Source organism: Chiloscyllium plagiosum, unplaced genomic scaffold, assembly GCF_037043375.1.
Source record: "Chiloscyllium plagiosum isolate Xiang-an unplaced genomic scaffold, Cpla_swu_hap1 HiC_scaffold_13, whole genome shotgun sequence".
In the NCBI taxonomy this organism is placed as follows: Eukaryota; Metazoa; Chordata; class Chondrichthyes; order Orectolobiformes; family Hemiscylliidae; genus Chiloscyllium; species Chiloscyllium plagiosum.
The window spans coordinates 67,672,221-67,690,419 of NW_028270151.1; the positions used below are offsets into that span (position 1 = coordinate 67,672,221).

Here is an 18,199-nt window from a genome sequence, read left to right on the forward strand (position 1 = left end):
TATATCAAAGATGATTATAAAGACAGAAAGTAATGGTTAGAGACTGTGTAGAAAAACAAAATATTCTAAATTTCACAAGTTAAACATGCAAGACATCTTGTATTTGATCAAATATATCTGTCATTATGTTCTAATTTTGACTAAATATAGAATATATGATATGAATTTGTTTGTGTATCACCAAAATATAATGTAAAATGCTGGTACAATTGGTTAACATGTATCATGAACTGTTTTGTGATTCTCTCTTTTTATTAGCTTCATGACAAATGATCGCTGTGACCTGAGCAAAAATCAAACAAATTTTAAATGTTTTTTGAAGTGCAGTAGCTTACTTTCACCTACGTGGGGGACACAGAATTGCAAACTTGTATTCAATCTTTTGTTATTTTTGTCTATATGACACTTCTGATTCCCATCTGTCACTTCAGCAGTGATGACACGGTCAAATGGCTACATTCCACTGGTTGTCTGATTTAGCCTAGTGGCTTCATCGTCTGTGTGTCTTTTGGTGACAAGCCACTGTTGGCATTTTCCATCCACGCTTCCCTAGTCTTCCTGATCTTCTTGTACATCTGTGTATTGGGCCTTAAAAGGGATTCTAATTATTTGTATATAAACAGATTGGGGCTTTAACCAGCCTCTTCATTCTGAATATAGGACTGGAAAAAGGTCATTTAGCTAACTGAGCAAATTCTGCCATTTGCTAAGGTTGTGGCAGTTGATCTATCAACTCCATATATCCTTCTATCCCTTAATAGTTCTGATTAACAAAAACAGTCTATCAATTGAACAATTGACCAAGTATCAATTTCTGTTTTGGGAAAATAATTCCAAACTCCTAAACACCCTTTATATGTAGAGGTGTTACCTAACTTCAATCCTGCAAGATCTTAGTCTATTATCAATTTGATTTCCCTTAGTTATAGATTCTTCAGCAAGCAAAGTTAGTTTCTGTTATATTTCCAATCACTTTCTTTAATATGTAAAACAAAGTTCAATCAAATCACTATGATTTAAATTCCATGCAATAATCCTAATTTGTGTAACTTTTCTTTGTAATTTAGCCTTTGGAGTCCAGGTCATATTCTAGCACAAATCCCTGCAAGGCCAGTAGAAATATACTAAACTGGGGAGTACCCAGAGCTGCTTGCAGCAGTTAATATGTAGTCTAACCAGAGAGTTTTGTAGGTCAAGTTGATTTCAAACCAACTGGTATTCTAATACTCTGGATATAAAGAACAGTATTTTATCTGACGGATTTGTTTCAGTTTCACCAATTCAATCAATTAAGTTCTGCTGTAATGCTTTCTCTGCACTGTTTTCCCATGCCATCTCTATTTGTCACCAATGAATTTGACTCCCTCTTCGCTTGATCCCACGCCCCCCCCCCCCATGTTTCTTTATCTCATACCCCCACCCCCACCCCCCACTCTTTATCTTTTCCGTCAGTCTCTGGTTGCCTTTGAGTGACTATTGGATTTTTGCCTCTGTGGTTTATTTTTGGCTCTGCCTCCAGGAGCCAAACTACCCGGATCATTGACGTCAGGAGGCTGCTGAAAAAAGCCATCTTTGTTACGAGCCGAGGGACGGAGCAGCCGAGAGAACCCTGTTGAATATCCAGAAATTTGAGTGTGAGACGGAAAGAAGCAGAGGGGGGAGAAAAATGTAAGTACGATCAGCAGGAGACAAAGGAGGGAGAAAGGACGCGACAGAGCCTGGTACGCATTGGAACGCAAGCCCAGATAACAGAGGGCTCCAGCATTTGGTACACTTGTATTTACAGTAGATCCCCATAGTTTCCAGGTGAACAGGCAGGCTGCTGTCCCCTTGCGATAGTGCTGAAAGACTGCGCTGCAAATTAGGGGGGTCCGTGGCCATTTGGACTCAGTTGCTATGTGTCTGGTGGAGAGACTGACTCCAGGCATGAATGGGAGTGTGTTGTAGACAGTTATGCTGAGACACCCCCCCCCCCCCCCCCGTTTTGTTCCAACAGAGAGAGAGAGAAGGGGAATGATTTTTTTTTTAAATACGTTTCAAAGTTGAAATGGTTGCAAGATCCGCTCTCCCACTGCTTTTGCATTGACTTTTCAATGTGCTGTATCCCCACCGCACAAGACACCGGTAGGATTCATGCTTCATATTTGCTGTCACTGGCGCTCTGTAAAACAAGGCAGGGCGTTGTACCCTGCCCGCAGTGAACAAACTTGACAGCTTCACTTTGGACTGGCACTGGCCACTGACAGTGTTGGAAAGACAACACTGACGAAGCTTAAATTGCAATGTTTCAACCGTAATACACAGTCCCCAGGGAAATGAGCCTTTTACTTCGGCAGGTAAATAACCTGGTGCCTGTGAGAGAGAGCTGTTTCCCCACAAACTGAATGTGGAAATTGTGTGGCCGATGTTTGGAACAGGGCACTTTTTATTTTTCCAAAACGGCGCTATTTATAGAATTGTAATAGTTTAAATCAGCTTTAACTGGTACGTGTGTGACTAAAACATTTGATTCGAGTGCCAACGAGTCCTGAAATGGAAGCTCAGATCAAAGCATAAATAACAAAATATCGTGGGTGCTGGACATTTGAAATAAAAACATACAAGGGCGAGAATATTCAGCGTGTCAGGTAGCACCGGGTTTCCAGGATTGTCGTTTGGATAAGCGAGGTGCCTCCACCAATGAGCATTAGTGCATCAGACAAGTATTATACCCAAGAGTGACTTGTTTTGGTCGTAAAATTGACTCGGGTTTCCCAATCTCTCATGAGTAACTGTTGAACACAGTCAGTGAAATTGGAAATATTCACTTGTTGTCAATTTGCCTGAACGCCATGAATATTTAATAGGAAAATCGACTGTGAGCGTTTGAAATTTAAAAAAAAAAGCACACAGTTTATTTTTGAATACAAAATCAACATATGCCTAATTAACCTTCGCAATTAGAGCCCTTCTCTTTTACAATACAATTATATGTTTTGTAGCTAGACGTGTAAAGAAGATTATTTTATGTTTGAATGTAATATATGTACCGTGAATGACCTTTAAAAAAATTCTTCTTCCACCCACTAGCCCCACCCATCATATTAACCCCATGGACAGCAGGGACCTTGGATACCATAGGCAAATAATCATATTTCAGTCATGTGCATGGACAGTGAATAGTAGCCATCATGGGAGGGATCGTTGTGAAACAGACTCAGATTACACTTGGCATTCACAAGTTCCAGTGAGAATTACTGGGCAGCCATCAGGATTGTAAGCTGTGGCCTATTTTTCTCTTTCTGGCACAATTATTTTGGCACAAAATCTTGTCACTGATACTTGTTGCTACACAACACTCTGTCTGGTTACTAACTAAGCTCTGGTGTAGATTAAGGATGAGGTTTTTTTGATGGGCCTAAAATACAGTACAGCACAAGGTTTTGAGAAAAGCTTGTGATTTATCACGTGCTGTTTGTTCATAAGAAGACCTAGTATAATCTAAATGTTTTTTTAAATTAGTTATTTTACCCTCATATTATGTGTGAATCAGTTTCACATCAGAAATGAGATATTGTTAGTGTTGCAAAGGAAGCTATTTTTATATATCATTTGACTGGAATGTTAATGTGAAACCAATACTTTCCAATCTGCAGTTGAAGTCTGGCTGACTTCACCACAATTACACTCTGTTGCTTGAAATGACTCCATCTTGGCTGTTGAGTGAATGCATTGTGCCTTATATGGTATGACTCTCCTGTCCTTTAAAAAAACCATGTATTAACGAACTTACCATGGATATTGGCATGGGAGGCCTGAGAGCATTATAATAGTGTGAATATTGTTCAAATTAGAAAAGTTGGATAAAAATGACTTAATATGTTATCTTTAATATTTTTTTCGAGAAGGAAACAGAAATTAAATTCAGTCATATATTGAAGGCATATTGTTTGAGATTGTTGACTGCCACCTACAATGCATGCAGCAACAAACATGAGAAGGGCCAGCATGGAGTCAACATCAATGAGGCACCACTGTCACAATATTTTGGACACATATAATCTTAAGAGTACTCACAGTCAAAGGACAATAAGAATCCTAACTGGTTAATCATGAAACTCTACAGCCAATAATTGTTCATCTCACAAAGAATTTCTTCAAATGATTGATAGATTAGGTCAATATCTTAGAGATGAAACCCTGATACTAAAGGGCAGTATCAATCAATTCATAAAGCACTAAATGTTGTGCTATTTGTCAATGTAGCAGGAGCCCTGCATCAGACAACAGTTGATAAAATTTGAAGATTTAAATGCGAAAGTGTAAAGCAAGACAAGTTGGGCACAACTACTTAGCAGAAATGCTTTGCCTTCTTTAAGCAATTGTCATGTACCATTCTTGAAACTTTATTGCTGGAACAGCACAGCAGGTCAGGCAGCATCCAGGGAACAGGAGATTCGACGTTTCGGGCACAGGCCCTTCTTCAGGAATGAGCAGAGAGTGTTCAGCAGGAGAAGATAAAAGGTAGGGAGGAGGGACTTGGAGGAGGGGCGTTGGAAATGTGATAGGTGGAAAGAGGTCAAGGTGAGGGTGATAGGTAGGAGTAGGATGGAGGCGGAGAGGTCAAGAAGAAGACTGCAGGTCAGGAAGGCGGTGCCGGGCTGGAGGGATTCGGCTGAGACAAGGTGGGGGGAGGGGGGATGAAGAAACTGGTGAAGTCCAAGTTCATCCCCTGTGGTTGGAGGGTTCCCAGTCGGAAGATAAGACGCTCCTCCTCCGACCGTCGCGTTGTTGTGGTTTGGCGGTGGATGAGTCCAATGACCTGCATATCCTCGGTGGAGTGGGAGGGGGAGTTGAAATGCTGTGCTACAGGGTGGTTGGGTTGGTTCGTCCGGGTGGCCCAGAGGTGCTCTCTGAATCGCTCCGCAAGTAGGCGGCCTGTCTCCCCAATATAGAGGAGGCCACACCGGCTGCAGTGGATGCAGTAGATGATGTGGGTGGAGGTGCAGGTGAATCTGTGGCGGATATGGAAGTTTCCTTTGGGGCCTTGGAGAGAAGTGAGGGGGGAGGTGTGGGCGCAAGTGTTGCACCTCCTGCGGTTGCAAGGGAAGGTGCCGGGAGTGGAGGTTGGGTCGGTGGGGGGTGTGGATCTGACAAGGGAGTCGCGGAGGGAGTGGTCTCTACGGAAAGCTGATAGGGGAGGGGAGGGAAATATATCCTTGGTGCTGGGGTCTGTTTGGAGGTGGCGGAAGTGACGGCGGATGATGCGCTGTACATGGGGATTGGTGGGGTGGTAGGTGAGGACCAGTGCGGTTCTGTCCTGGTGGCGGTTGGAGGGGCGGAGCTCAAGGGTGGAGGAGCGGGAAGTGGAGGAGATGCGGTGGAGGGCACCGTCGACCACGTCGGGGGGGAAATTGCGGTCCTTGAAGAAGGAGGCCATCTGTGTTGTACGTATTTTGAACTGGTCCTCCTGGGAGCAGATGCGGCGGAGACGAAGGAATTGGGAGAATGGGATGGCGTTTTTACAGGGGGCAGGATGTGAGGAGGTGTAGTCCAGGTAGCTGTGGGAGTCGGTTGGTTTGTAGTAGATGTCCGTGTTGATTCGGTCACCTGAGATAGAAACAGAAAGGTCTAGGAAGGGGAGGGAGGAGTCCGAGACGGTCCAGGTGAATTTGAGGTCGGGGTGGAAGGTGTTAGTGTAGTGGATGAACTGTTCAACCTCCTCGTGGGAGCACGAGGTAGCGCCGATACAGTCATCAATGTAGCGAAGGAAAAGATGGGGGGTGGGGCCAGTGTAGTTGCGGAAGATGGATTGTTCCACATACCCTACGAAGAGGCAGGCATAGCTGGGGCCCATGCGGGTGCCCATGGCTACTCCTTTTGTTTGGAGAAAGTGGGAGGATTGGAAAGAAAAGTTGTTCAGGGTGAGGACCAGTTCGGTCAGTCGAAGGAGGGTGTCGGTGGAAGGGTACTGGGTGGTACGGCGGGAAAGGAAGAAGCGGAGTGCTTTGAGTCCTTCGTGATGGGGGATGGAGGTGTACAGGGACTGGATGTCCATGGTGAAGATGAGGCGTTGGGGACCGGGGAAGCGGAAATCCTGGAGGAGGTGGAGGGCGTGGGTGGTGTCACGAACGTAGGTGGGGAGTTCTTGGACTAATGGGGACAGGACCGTGTCGAGGTATGCCGAGATGATTTTGGTTGGGCAGGAGCAGGCTGAGACAATGGGTCGTCCGGGGCAGTCAGGTTTGTGGAGTTTGGGCAGGAGGTAGAAACGGGCGGTGCGGGGTTGTGGGACTATGAGGTTGGAGGCGGTGGATGGGAGGTCCCCTGAGGTGATGAGGTTATGGATGGTCTGGGAGATGATGGTTTGGTGGTGGGGGGTGGGGTCATGGTCAAGGGGACGGTAGGAGGAGGTATCTGCGAGCTGGCGTTTGGCCTCAGCGGTGTAAAGGTCAGTGCGCCAAACTACTACTGCGCCTCCCTGCGCCTACCCCGCACCGCCCATTTCTACCTCCTGCCCAAAATCCACAAACCTGACTGCCCCGGCCGACCCATCGTCTCAGCCTGCTCCTGCCCAACCGAACTCATCTTGGCATACCTCGACACGGTCCTGTCCCCATTAGTCCAAGAACTCCCCACCTACGTTCATGACACCACCCACGCCCTCCACCTCCTCCAGGATTTCTGCTTCCCCGGTCCCCAACGCCTCATCTTCACCATGGACATCCAGTCCCTGTACACCTCCATCCCCCATCACGAAGGACTCAAAGCACTCCGCTTCTTCCTTTCCCGCCGTACCACCCAGTACCCTTCCACCGACACCCTCCTTCGACTGACCGAGCTGGTCCTCACCCTGAACAACTTTTCTTTCCAATCCTCCCACTTTCTCCAAACAAAAGGAGTAGCCATGGGCACCCGCATGGGCCCCAGCTATGCCTGCCTCTTCGTAGGGTATGTGGAACAATCCATCTTCCGCAACTACACTGGCCCCACCCCCCATCTTTTCCTTCGCTACAATGATGACTGTATCGGCGCTACCTCGTGCTCCCACGAGGAGGTTGAACAGTTCATCCACTACACTAACACCTTCCACCCCGACCTCAAATTCACCTGGACAGCCTCGGACTCCTCCCTCCCCTTCCTAGACCTTTCTGTTTCTATCTCAGGCGACCGAATCAACACGGACATCTACTACAAACCAACCGACTCCCACAGCTACCTGGACTACACCTCCTCACATCCTGCCCCCTGTAAAAACGCCATCCCATTCTCCCAATTCCTTCGTCTCCGCCGCATCTGCTCCCAGGAGGACCAGTTCAAAATACGTACAACACAGATGGCCTCCTTCTTCAAGGACCGCAATTTCCTCCCCCGACGTGGTCGACGGTGCCCTCCACTGCATCTCCTCCACTTCCCGCTCCTCCGCCCTTGAGCCCCGCCCCTCCAACCGCCACCAGGACCCCACTGGTCCTCACCTACCACTCCACCAATCTCCATGTACAGCGCATCATCCGCCGTCACTTCCGCCACCTCCAAACAGACCCCAGCACCAAGGATATATTTCCCTCCCCTCCCCTATCAGCTTTCCGTAGAGACCACTCCCTCCGCGACTCCCTTGTCAGATCCACACCCCCCACCGACCCAACCTCCACTCCCGGCACCTTCCCTTGCAACCGCAGGAGGTGCAACACTTGCGCCCACACCTCCCCCCTCACTTCTCTCCAAGGCCCCAAAGGAAACTTCCATATCCGCCACAGATTCACCTGCACCTCCACCCACATCATCTACTGCATCCGCTGCAGCCGGTGTGGCCTCCTCTATATTGGGGAGACAGGCCGCCTACTTGCGGAGCGATTCAGAGAGCACCTCTGGGCCACCCGGACGAACCAACCCAACCACCCTGTAGCACAGCATTTCAACTCCCCCTCCCACTCCACCGAGGATATGCAGGTCATTGGACTCATCCACCGCCAAACCACAACAACGCGACGGTCGGAGGAGGAGCGTCTTATCTTCCGACTGGGAACCCTCCAACCACAGGGGATGAACTTGGACTTCACCAGTTTCTTCATCCCCCCTCCCCCCACCTTGTCTCAGCCGAATCCCTCCAGCCCGGCACCGCCTTCCTGACCTGCAGTCTTCTTCTTGACCTCTCCGCCTCCATCCTACTCCGACCTATCACCCTCACCTTGACCTCTTTCCACCTATCACATTTCCAACGCCCCTCCTCCAAGTCCCTCCTCCCTACCTTTTATCTTCTCCTGCTGAACACTCTCTGCTCATTCCTGAAGAAGGGCCTGTGCCCAAAACGTCGAATCTCCTGTTCCCTGGATGCTGCCTGACCTGCTGTGCTGTTCCAGCAATAAAGTTTCAACTTTGATCTCCAGCATCTGCAGACCTCACTTTCTCCTCATGTGCCATTCTCAGTCACTTCCCTTGACTAAATTTCTTACAGCGAAAACTTGCTTGCTACATTATTGCATTGCTGCAAATTTCTCATTGACAATTATACTGGTGCACACTGTGTCTGTCATGGTAATTTCCACTATGAATCTTTCTGACCCCCTTGCGAAAGCTCTGTGCTTAAAAGTGCTCAAGTGTAGTCCCTATTGTCTAAATTTATGGCCAAGATACAAAGAAAATTTAAGTTCCCTATCCTAAAAACAAACTTCTTGTTCATTTTTCAGTGCACTCCCTCCTTTGCATCATTTGCATATGGACATGATAATATGTACACAATGCATGTGTTAACACTCCCAGAAATATTCAGTTTGAATCCGTAATGTTTTTAATATATAGGATAAACATATCAACATTCCATTTGTGTCTTTCCATTATTTAGTGTCAAGAAATGTGCGGCCACTGAGCTCCATGTCACACATCTGATATTTCCCCATCACTGAATTGCTGATGGTGTAATAGCATAAGTCAATAATAACTGATTTCTAGGTTATCATTGAAGTAAAGTAGATTACTTAAGCGTTTTAAATATTGATTGATGTTGCTTAATAATGTTGTATCTTGGCATGCATATGCTGGGAACTAGTTAATGTCGTCTCTGAAAATAAGAGCAAAAACACAGTAGCTTGTTATTTTGAATAATCTCAGACCTAGAATTCTTTATACCATGGAATGCTTAGTATGCTGTGATTTCCATTTTGGAAGTTATTCCAATGCAGGTAGTATTTACTTTTAAATGTGTAAGAATTATTTGATCATAAGATGAAGGATAGTAAGAAGTTTGCTCTGTTATATAAATACATGTACCAAAGCTATTCAAGGCATTTACAATTTTATTTATCTTGATTGAATTCTTTTCCATTACATTCTGTTATTGTTAAAAATTGTATATTTATTTTATGATCATTTTCTTTCCATCGAAGGCTGTTGCTCTTGCTCGGATGGAATTCCTCAAGCACCAACAGCTCTTTGGTATTTTATCTAAAACATCAACAGCAAAATCTCACCATGGAGGCATTAATTAGATTAGATTACTTACAGTGTGGAAACAGGCCCTTCGGCCCAACAAGTCCACACTGACCCGCCGAAGCGTAACCCACCCATTCCCATACATTTACCCCTTTACCTAACACTACAGGCAATTTAGCATGGCCAATTCACCTGACCTGCACATCTTTGGACTGTGGGAGGAAACCGGAGCACCCGGAGGAAACCCACGCAGACACGGGGAGAATGTGCAAACTCCACACAGTCAGTCGCCTGAGTCGGGAATTGAACCCGGGTCTCCGGCGCTAATGTTGGATATAATCCTCTCCTAATCCAACATCAAAAGCAGTTTTAAACCATCTACTAAAAAGTAGTTAAGAGCACGGACATTGGCTTATCTATTGTTCCATTGTAACCCCATATCCATATCTGCTAACTCAACATAGACTCAGAATGACTGTTTCATTACTTCACTGGACAGTGTATTTATTGCCGGAATGTTATTAACCTGTTTTCTCAATTTATGCCTATGATGAGAAGCCTTATATTCTGGTCATGCATATTTAGGAATGCATTTAAGTTTAACTTTAATTTTCTTTTCTATGCTGGCTTTACTGAAGCAGCATCTCCTGTACCAATTGGCAAATACACAACATAATAAACGTACAATTTGATGAAGTATTGAAGTTTTAGTTTAGCTTTGGTTTTGTTTACCACAAAATCTTGTAACTTGGGTTTCATTTGCTCTTTCTCCAATGGAAATAGCCATAATACCCTTGGACATTTTCTGAGTCAGGAGACTTAACATCTAGATAATATTATTTAATTCTCTGCAAGTCACTAAAGTAAATTGAGGAATGTTCAGCTTTTTGTGTGCAAATAAGTTCAATATTTATCCATGTTGTAATTATATATGCCATGCTGAAGCAGACCTTAATAATGTAGCTCTTGAGCATTTTCTGCTTTATTTTGGTAGAACATTTAGAATATCAACAAACTGGAGATCATGAATTAAAAGAACATCTAAGGTACTTTTTGGAACACATCAGTTCATGAAGTTTTTAGATGAAACACTAATGGAAGCTTTCTTCCAGTTAAACTGAAGGGTGGAAATGACATAAATAACCTTTTTATAAAATCATAGACCATGGAAACAGGCCAAGTGGTCCACAACACTAGGAAGGGGATTCCAGGGTTTTGAACCCAGTAACAGTGAAGGAACAGTGATCTTGTTCCATCAAAATAGTCAGTGGTTTGAAAGGCAATTTGTAAATGGCACTAATCCCAATCATCTGCTCTTCTTGTTCTTCTAAGTGGTAGAAATTGTGGGTCCTGTCAGAGAATGCTTGATGAGTTCCTGCAGTCCATCTTACAACTGCAAGATGGACTGCAGGAACATGTGCATTGAGTGAATATTCAAAGTGGTTGATAGAATGTTAGTCAGCTAGGTTTTTTATCCCAGATGGTGTTTTACTTCTTGAGTAATATGTCTCGGTTTCAGACAATGCAAAGTTAAAGAGAGGGGGTTGGAGTTGGGGAGGGGAAGGAGAAGAGGTGTACAGACTGTAAGGAAGACATATTAAGAACAGTCTGCAAAGAGATATAGGCAGCTTAGGTGTTTGGGTTACAAGGTGGACAATCAAGCATAACATGGAGAAACATAAGGTTGTTCACTTTGGTCATTAAAATAGAAAAATTAAATACCTTTTAGAAGGTGTGAACTTTTATATGTTGTTGTTTAGAGAAACCTGAGTGTACTGTATCAAGGAGCACAAAATAACATGTAGGTATAGGAAGCAGCTGGGAAGGCAATGATATTCTGGTATCTATTACAAGATGATTGGTGTATAAGAAAAGAAAACCTTGTCATATTTTGACAAGACTTTGCTGAGATCACACTTGGAGCAGTGCATGCATTTTTGGTTCCCACATTTAAATGGTGCTTTACTTACACTAGAGCCAATACAGTAAATGCTAATTATGTTTATCCCAAGGATAAGAGAGTTATGGTATGTAGAGCAGCTGGGTAAGTTGAGTGGATGTTCTCTGTAGTTTCAAAAAATGAGTGGCAACCTCATTGGACTGGACTAGAATCTGAAGCGTATACACTAGGAGGTAGTTTTCACTGGTTGGAGATTCTAAAGCATAGAGTCATAACCTCAGGATAAGGAATTAATCATTTGGGATTGAGATGAGAATTTTCTTCAATCAGAGGATTGTGGCTCTTTTTAAATAATTCATCCTATAAGGTTGTGGATTCTCCACTATTGAATATATTAAGACAGGATGGTCGATTTTTGGTTTCAGAGAATTAAGGGAAATGGGAAGGGAACAAGAAAGTAGAGCCAGCTTCAATTGCATTGAATAGTGGAACAGGCTGAGAGGAGTCTATGGTCTATTGTTATTTCTTACAGTAAGTGTTGATGAAGTTTCATTTCAGATGAGTGGAATGTATTCCATCACACTCCTGACATGTAGATCCTGGAAATGTTTTTGGCAATGTTAGGAAGGCAGTTATTGGCACATAATTCCCAGCCTCTGACCACCTTTTGTAGCCACAATATTTACATGGCTGATGCTTCTAGATTGTGACATAAATAGATAAAATATTCGATTATTCATAACGACATCCACCTCTGGTGTGAGCAGAAAGTTTTTCATAAATTGATATAAATTTACAAGATCTAAGTTTTTCTTCTGTGATAATACATTTCTTCACTTTTTAAAACTTAATTAAGGTAAGAGTAAAATTCTCAACTTGACATCAAATCACGTCTGGAAAATATGATCTAGAATTTGGTTTGTGCCTAAATTAGCTTGTAACCTGAAAGTGCAAATGCAACATTTGCCCAAGGAGGCTGATGGCTGAACACCATTGCAAATACATCTACTCGTCTCATTTGTATGTCAGGAGTAAGTGCACTAAAAGGCCATTTGCCAAGCCTAGATTGGAACAGAAGCATGATTAGTTGTATGGAATGCTGATTGAGGGCCTACTAAGTACACACGTTGGCATATGGATAATAGTAAGAAAGAGCTTACAGCAAGCTATTAATGGATTGGATTGGTTTGGCAGGCAAAACATAGCAGATAGAATTTAAATCCAGAAAAGATGTGAGGCAATAATTTTGGCAAGTAAAAAAACAATACATGGGAATGCACAATAAATGGCATGATAACTGGAAATTTCTAGAAGAACAGAGTGACTTTGGTCTGCATATCCACAGATTCCTGCAGGTAGCTGGGCAGGATGATAAAATGGAGAAGAAGGAGATCACACCAGGGACGGTAAGGGTTAGGATTAAGGATGTTGTCAGGATGAATAATTTTAGCTATTAAAAATTGGAAAATCTAGAGCTATTTCATTTGGAGCTGTGGAGAAAATAATTTTGATGTATAAAATTGAGTGGCTTGGGTGGAGGATGGCGAGTTCTAGAATTTATTGCTAAGAAAGAGAAAGATTCAATACATCATGAAAAGTAATGTGATGTGATATGCATTCAAATTTGTGATCAACAGAGCTACAGACCAAGAGCTAGATAGTGGAAATTGGCTGGATAATGTCTTGGTCAGCACAGACAGAATAGATTGAAATGTCACTTATTTTTGCCATAAACCTTCTATATTTCTAAAGTTAATCCAGGTCTGAGAGGTGATTGGGAGGAGAGTGAACATGGACCATTACATAGAGTCCGTAAGTGTGAAACAGGCCATTAGGCCCAACAAGTCCACACCGACTCTCTGAAGAGCATCCCACCCAGACCCCTATCCTATTATTCTACATATCCCCTGACTAATGCACCTAACCTACACATCCCTGAACACTATGGGCAATTTAGCATGGCCAATTCACCTAACCTGCACATCTTTGGACAGTGGGAAGAAACCGGAGCACCTGGAGGAAACCCACGCAGACAGGGGAAGAATGTGCAAACTCCACACAGACAGTCGCCCAAGACGAGATCGAACTTGGGTGCTGCGGGTCAGCAGTGCTAACTACTGAGCCATCATGCCGCTTCTTATTCACTTGTAGCTTTTTTGTGAAGGCAGGAGAAACACTTCTATAGAGGCACTCCTGCCTCTATTTCAGGTAAACAAACAATCTTTAGCTTAATGTTCAGGTTCCAACCTTCACTGTTCCTTGAACAACTAAAAGTTTGGGGCCCAAAATCAGGTATTCGCTCCGATCTCCATAACAGCAATGATAACTACCAGGTCTATAAGCCATTACGACAAGCACCACACTTCCTATGTGTGCACACTAGGTTATTCTTTGCTGCCTGAAAAACAGCTGCACACAATCATATTTCCAAGTCAGAGGAAGAAAGTGATTAATTGAAGAAAATGCAATTACTGTTTTAGGGTAACAATAGTGTTCCAGAGTATGTAGGTGCTTTAAGGACAATAATGTATCCAAGAACTTTAGATGTCACAGTTAGCAGAGATGGAGTGGATGATTTGAGTGCAACTGTTTAACTCAGTAGTAATTGCATTTTAAGTTATATCAATCTATCAAAATAGTGAATATATAGTTACATCAGCAGTTTTCATTGTTAATATGTGTGTAGACTTTAAAGAAAATTAAAATAATAGAACATAAAACAAAAATGCATTAAAGATAAGTTTTTCAAACATACATATATTCATGTCCAAAAAACTTATCATTAATGCATTTTTGTCTTATGTTTGTATTATTTTACTTATGGGAAATTGTTAATATGTATGTAAAATTTCACAAAAGTAAAATGATTCAAACATAAGACAAATATATTAATGATAAGTAAGTTTTTCAGACATGAATATATGTACGTCTGAAAAACCTATTTATCTTTAATGCATTTTTGTTTTATGTTTCAATTATTTTAACTTTTGTGCAATTCTACATATTAACAATGAAAACTGCTAATAGAGTCATTAAGCCCTACAGCACGGAGACAGGCCCTTCGACCCAAAATGTCCATCAATGCTAACCCCACTTTCCTGCACTTGGTCCATATCCTTTTAAACCTTTCCTCTCCATATATTTGTCCAAATGCCTTTTAAATGTTGTTAATGTACCCACCTCAACCACTTCTGCTGGCAGTTCATTTCATATGCATACCACCCTCTGTGTAAGAATATTGCCCCTCAGGTTCCCTTTTAGTCTTTCCCCTCTAACCTTAAAATGATTTCCTCTAATCCTTGATTCCCCAACCCTGGGAAAAAAATTGAGTGCATTCACCCTGTCCATGCCTCGTATGATATTAAACACTTCTTTTTCTTTCCTACCCTCGAAAGAAAAAGCTTCTACCTTGTCCAACCTCTCCCTATAACTCAGACCATTAAGTCCTGGTAAAATCCTTGTAAATTTCTTCTTCACTCTTTCCAGTTTAATAACATCCTTCCTGTAGCAAGGTGACCAAAACTGAACACAATACTCTAAGTGCAGCCTCACCAACTGCAACATAACTACCCAATTTCTATACTCAATGCCCTAACTGATGAAGGCCAGTGTGCCAAAAGCCTTCTTCACTGCCCTGTCTACCTATGATTGCACTTTCAGAGAGCCCTGCACCTGAACTCCAAAGTCCCACTACACTCCTTGAGGCCCTACCATTCACCATGAAATTCCTGGCTCGATTTGACTTTCCAAAATGCAAGACCTCACAATTATCTATATTAAATCCCATTTGCCATTTCTCAGCCCACTTCCCCAGCTGATCAAGGTCCTGCTGCGAGGTCTGATAACCTTCCTCACTGTACACATACCTCCTATTTTAGTGTCATCTGCAAACTTACTAGTCATGCCTTGTGCATTTTCATCCAAACCTTTGATATAGATAACAAACAGCAATGGTCCCAGCACCAACCCCTGCGGCACTTCACTAGTCACTGGCCTCCAGTCCAATGTAACTGTATTTTCAAAGCTATTCATTCACAACTGCTTCTTGGCCTTTTAGTTGCTCTCTCGTGATTACCCAAGTCTCCACTAGCTACCCGCTGTCAACATCCTAGCACTTTGATTTATAGTTTAGCTGTTCCACCCTGCCCATTCCACATTAGCAGATCCAACACATGCATGAACTAAGTTTGAAATGCTGGACAGATGGAGGTTGGCGAAGCTGAGAGAGAAGTTAATATTCAAACCAGTGCAGAAAACATTCTAAAATATAAATTCTAAGACAAAATGAAGGCAAGACATGCAGATCTTGATGGAAACCAGGAAATTAGTAGCTTTCCATTTTATGACAAAATTGCTGGGATGTACCACCAGAAAGATTTTCCAGGACCAGACACAAATAGAAATAAATAAGGGATACGCAAATAAAGCGGAGCTGAAAGAAAGACTGCAGAGGGCTGATATGTCAGACTGGTGGAAATAATCAAGGGGGAAACTTTAAGAAGGGATTAGAAGATAAGAGTAAACAGAGACAAAAATCGATATTGGAGACAGAAATGTTGGAGGAAGGGGATAAAAAGGTCAAATCAGGGAACAAAAGTTTAGGTACCCAAAATAGTATAAATACAAAGATCAAATTATACAAGAATAGCCATGAACCACACCATGGGAGATCTATTACTGTTTACAGTATACTGTGACCCAGTCATTTACTTGCTTTTTATTTTGTGTTATTTTTAGACTCCATAATTTTCCAGTCTGTTGCTAATTTCTTGTTCCTCCCACTGACTCCTACCATCAGGATGGTCATGTTTATTCACATTATAGTCCATAGCCTATACAAGATGATACAGTTTTTTATTGACTCATAATGTTTTTACATTCAATGTAATATTAACGTGTACAATGAATTGCTCAAATGGCTCCATTGTTAAACTCTTCCCAGTTTGAAACTTTTTATTTGATCTGTACTGAGTTTACTGTATTGGGTAAAGGAGTTAATGGAATCCTTCAATTTATAACTGATGAGCTCAGAATAGGATGAATCACAGGTGGGAGAAAGTGAGGACTGCAGATGCTGGAGATCAGAGCTTAAAAATGTGTTGCTGGAAGAGCGCAGCAGGTCAGGCAGCATGGATCACAGGTGCCCAATCTTGATAGGTATCCAATACTTTGTACTGAAAAGTCTGCATTTGGAAATATTAAAAGTCTAAATCATGACTTTTCCAGTTTATCCAGTATCTATTTATACCTAAAGGAAGACGAATTGAGAGAAGTATGAGAAAACTATCAAAAATGCCCTAGGAATGGTTCCTAGTATTAGCTAGGACCTTCAAAGAGGGGGAGGGAAACAAGTAGGTACATGCTGAATTGACCATTGTCAATTGTTTGATTTGAGAAAACAATTGTACTGACATTAGAAAATAATTATAGTTCTCTCTACATAGGGTTGAAATCGTGGGATGCATCCTTATTCTGTTCTCCCTCTGTTATAATCGAACAGGGTCTGTTAGGGATGTCTGAGACCAAACAGAACAAAGCAAGAGGTGATGAGTATACATTCATCAAGGGGTATTTGGGGAACATTTGATTGGGTGTAAGTACATAGGGAATTGTGCTCTTGCAGCTCAGTTATGGTGTCCCTATACAGGAGGCCAGCTTCAAGTCCTGCCTGCTCCAGAGGTGTATACTTATGTCTCTGAACAGCTTGATTAGAAAAATATCCATATATGAGGAACAAGGAAGCAATGTTATTGGAGCTTTATTTTGTTTGTGATTTAGAATAACACTTACTTGAAAATTTGTATATCTGGAGTCTAACCAACCTTTAATATCTGGTGTTTATCATCCTCCATTATGACTCACTGAGTGTTACTTGTTGAAAATAATTAATAAATACTAATGAAAATATTTTGAAAATAGATCCAAAGGCCACTCTAATACTGGAAAGTACGGAACCTGTTTGATATATTTACTCAGCTCAGCTTATTTTTCATGTTCCTGATTCTGCTCCATTATAAAACCCAATAGTCTTAAAATGATTTGGCCCAGAATTTTGTTTGGCTTTTATTATTGCAACAATAGGAATATATCTTCAGTAGAAATGATGGTTAGTTTAAAATGATCAGGTTTAACCGTTGAGATCAGGGATTGTCAACCAAGGCTCCACAGCCCCTTAGGAAGCATGACAATGTGTTTGCCAAACCTTCAGTTTGTTTCTAAGATTATTTCGTGTTGACTTCCTACAGCTTTACAATCGATGATCACCCGGGGTATTACTGTCAATGATGCAGTTTAATTCCTAGAACAGATTATCTTTCTGTAGACAGACAGGGAGCTTTAAGGGATTGACAGCCCCAGTGTCAAGGACAAAGGTCTCCAACAGATTTCTGTGTATTTGTGTAGAGGCAGTTTGTTGCCCAAATATGTCAAGGATGCAACATTGCTGAGCCTTTCAGCTTCCCACCATGCAGAGACAGATCCCTGAGAGCTTTGAATTTCAATCTTGTAGCTAGCTTATGAAAAAAAAGCATTTAATTCCAGAATGTCAGAGTTATTTAAAGAGAATTGCCAAACGTCTAACTCTGACAGTTGCCGTAAGTTCTTTGGCTTGTGTTTTGCAAGACATTTCATTTAAATTACACACACTTGGCCAATGCACATGAAGTGATTTGTTAGCCAGCCTTTGTCATGTAATAGTAGCTTGTTTGTCATATAAGTGAACTGTGATACCAGACGTATTGATTTTGTGGGGATGGCTTGACAGACGTTAGTATATGATCTGTTTGATCGCTGTCTCAAGATACAGGCAATGTCAAAACTGTTTCATGGAAGAATGGCATCACATTTCTTGATTATTAATATTGATTAATTGATTCCTCGGCATTGATTGTT

General features: G+C 42.3%; 1 protein-coding gene across 1 annotated transcript in view; it reads left to right on the top strand.

Moving 5' to 3' along the window:
- The first annotated feature begins 1,521 nt into the window (after nt 1–1,521).
- vamp2 (vesicle-associated membrane protein 2) overlaps nt 1,522–18,199 on the top strand; it is a 125,956-nt gene continuing 109,278 nt past the window's right edge. The window contains exon 1 of the mRNA XM_087993701.1: nt 1,522–1,668. Within this exon, the coding sequence (XP_087849827.1) occupies nt 1,667–1,668 (2 nt within the window). The 5' untranslated portion in view covers nt 1,522–1,666. The remainder of the gene's footprint in view (nt 1,669–18,199) is intronic.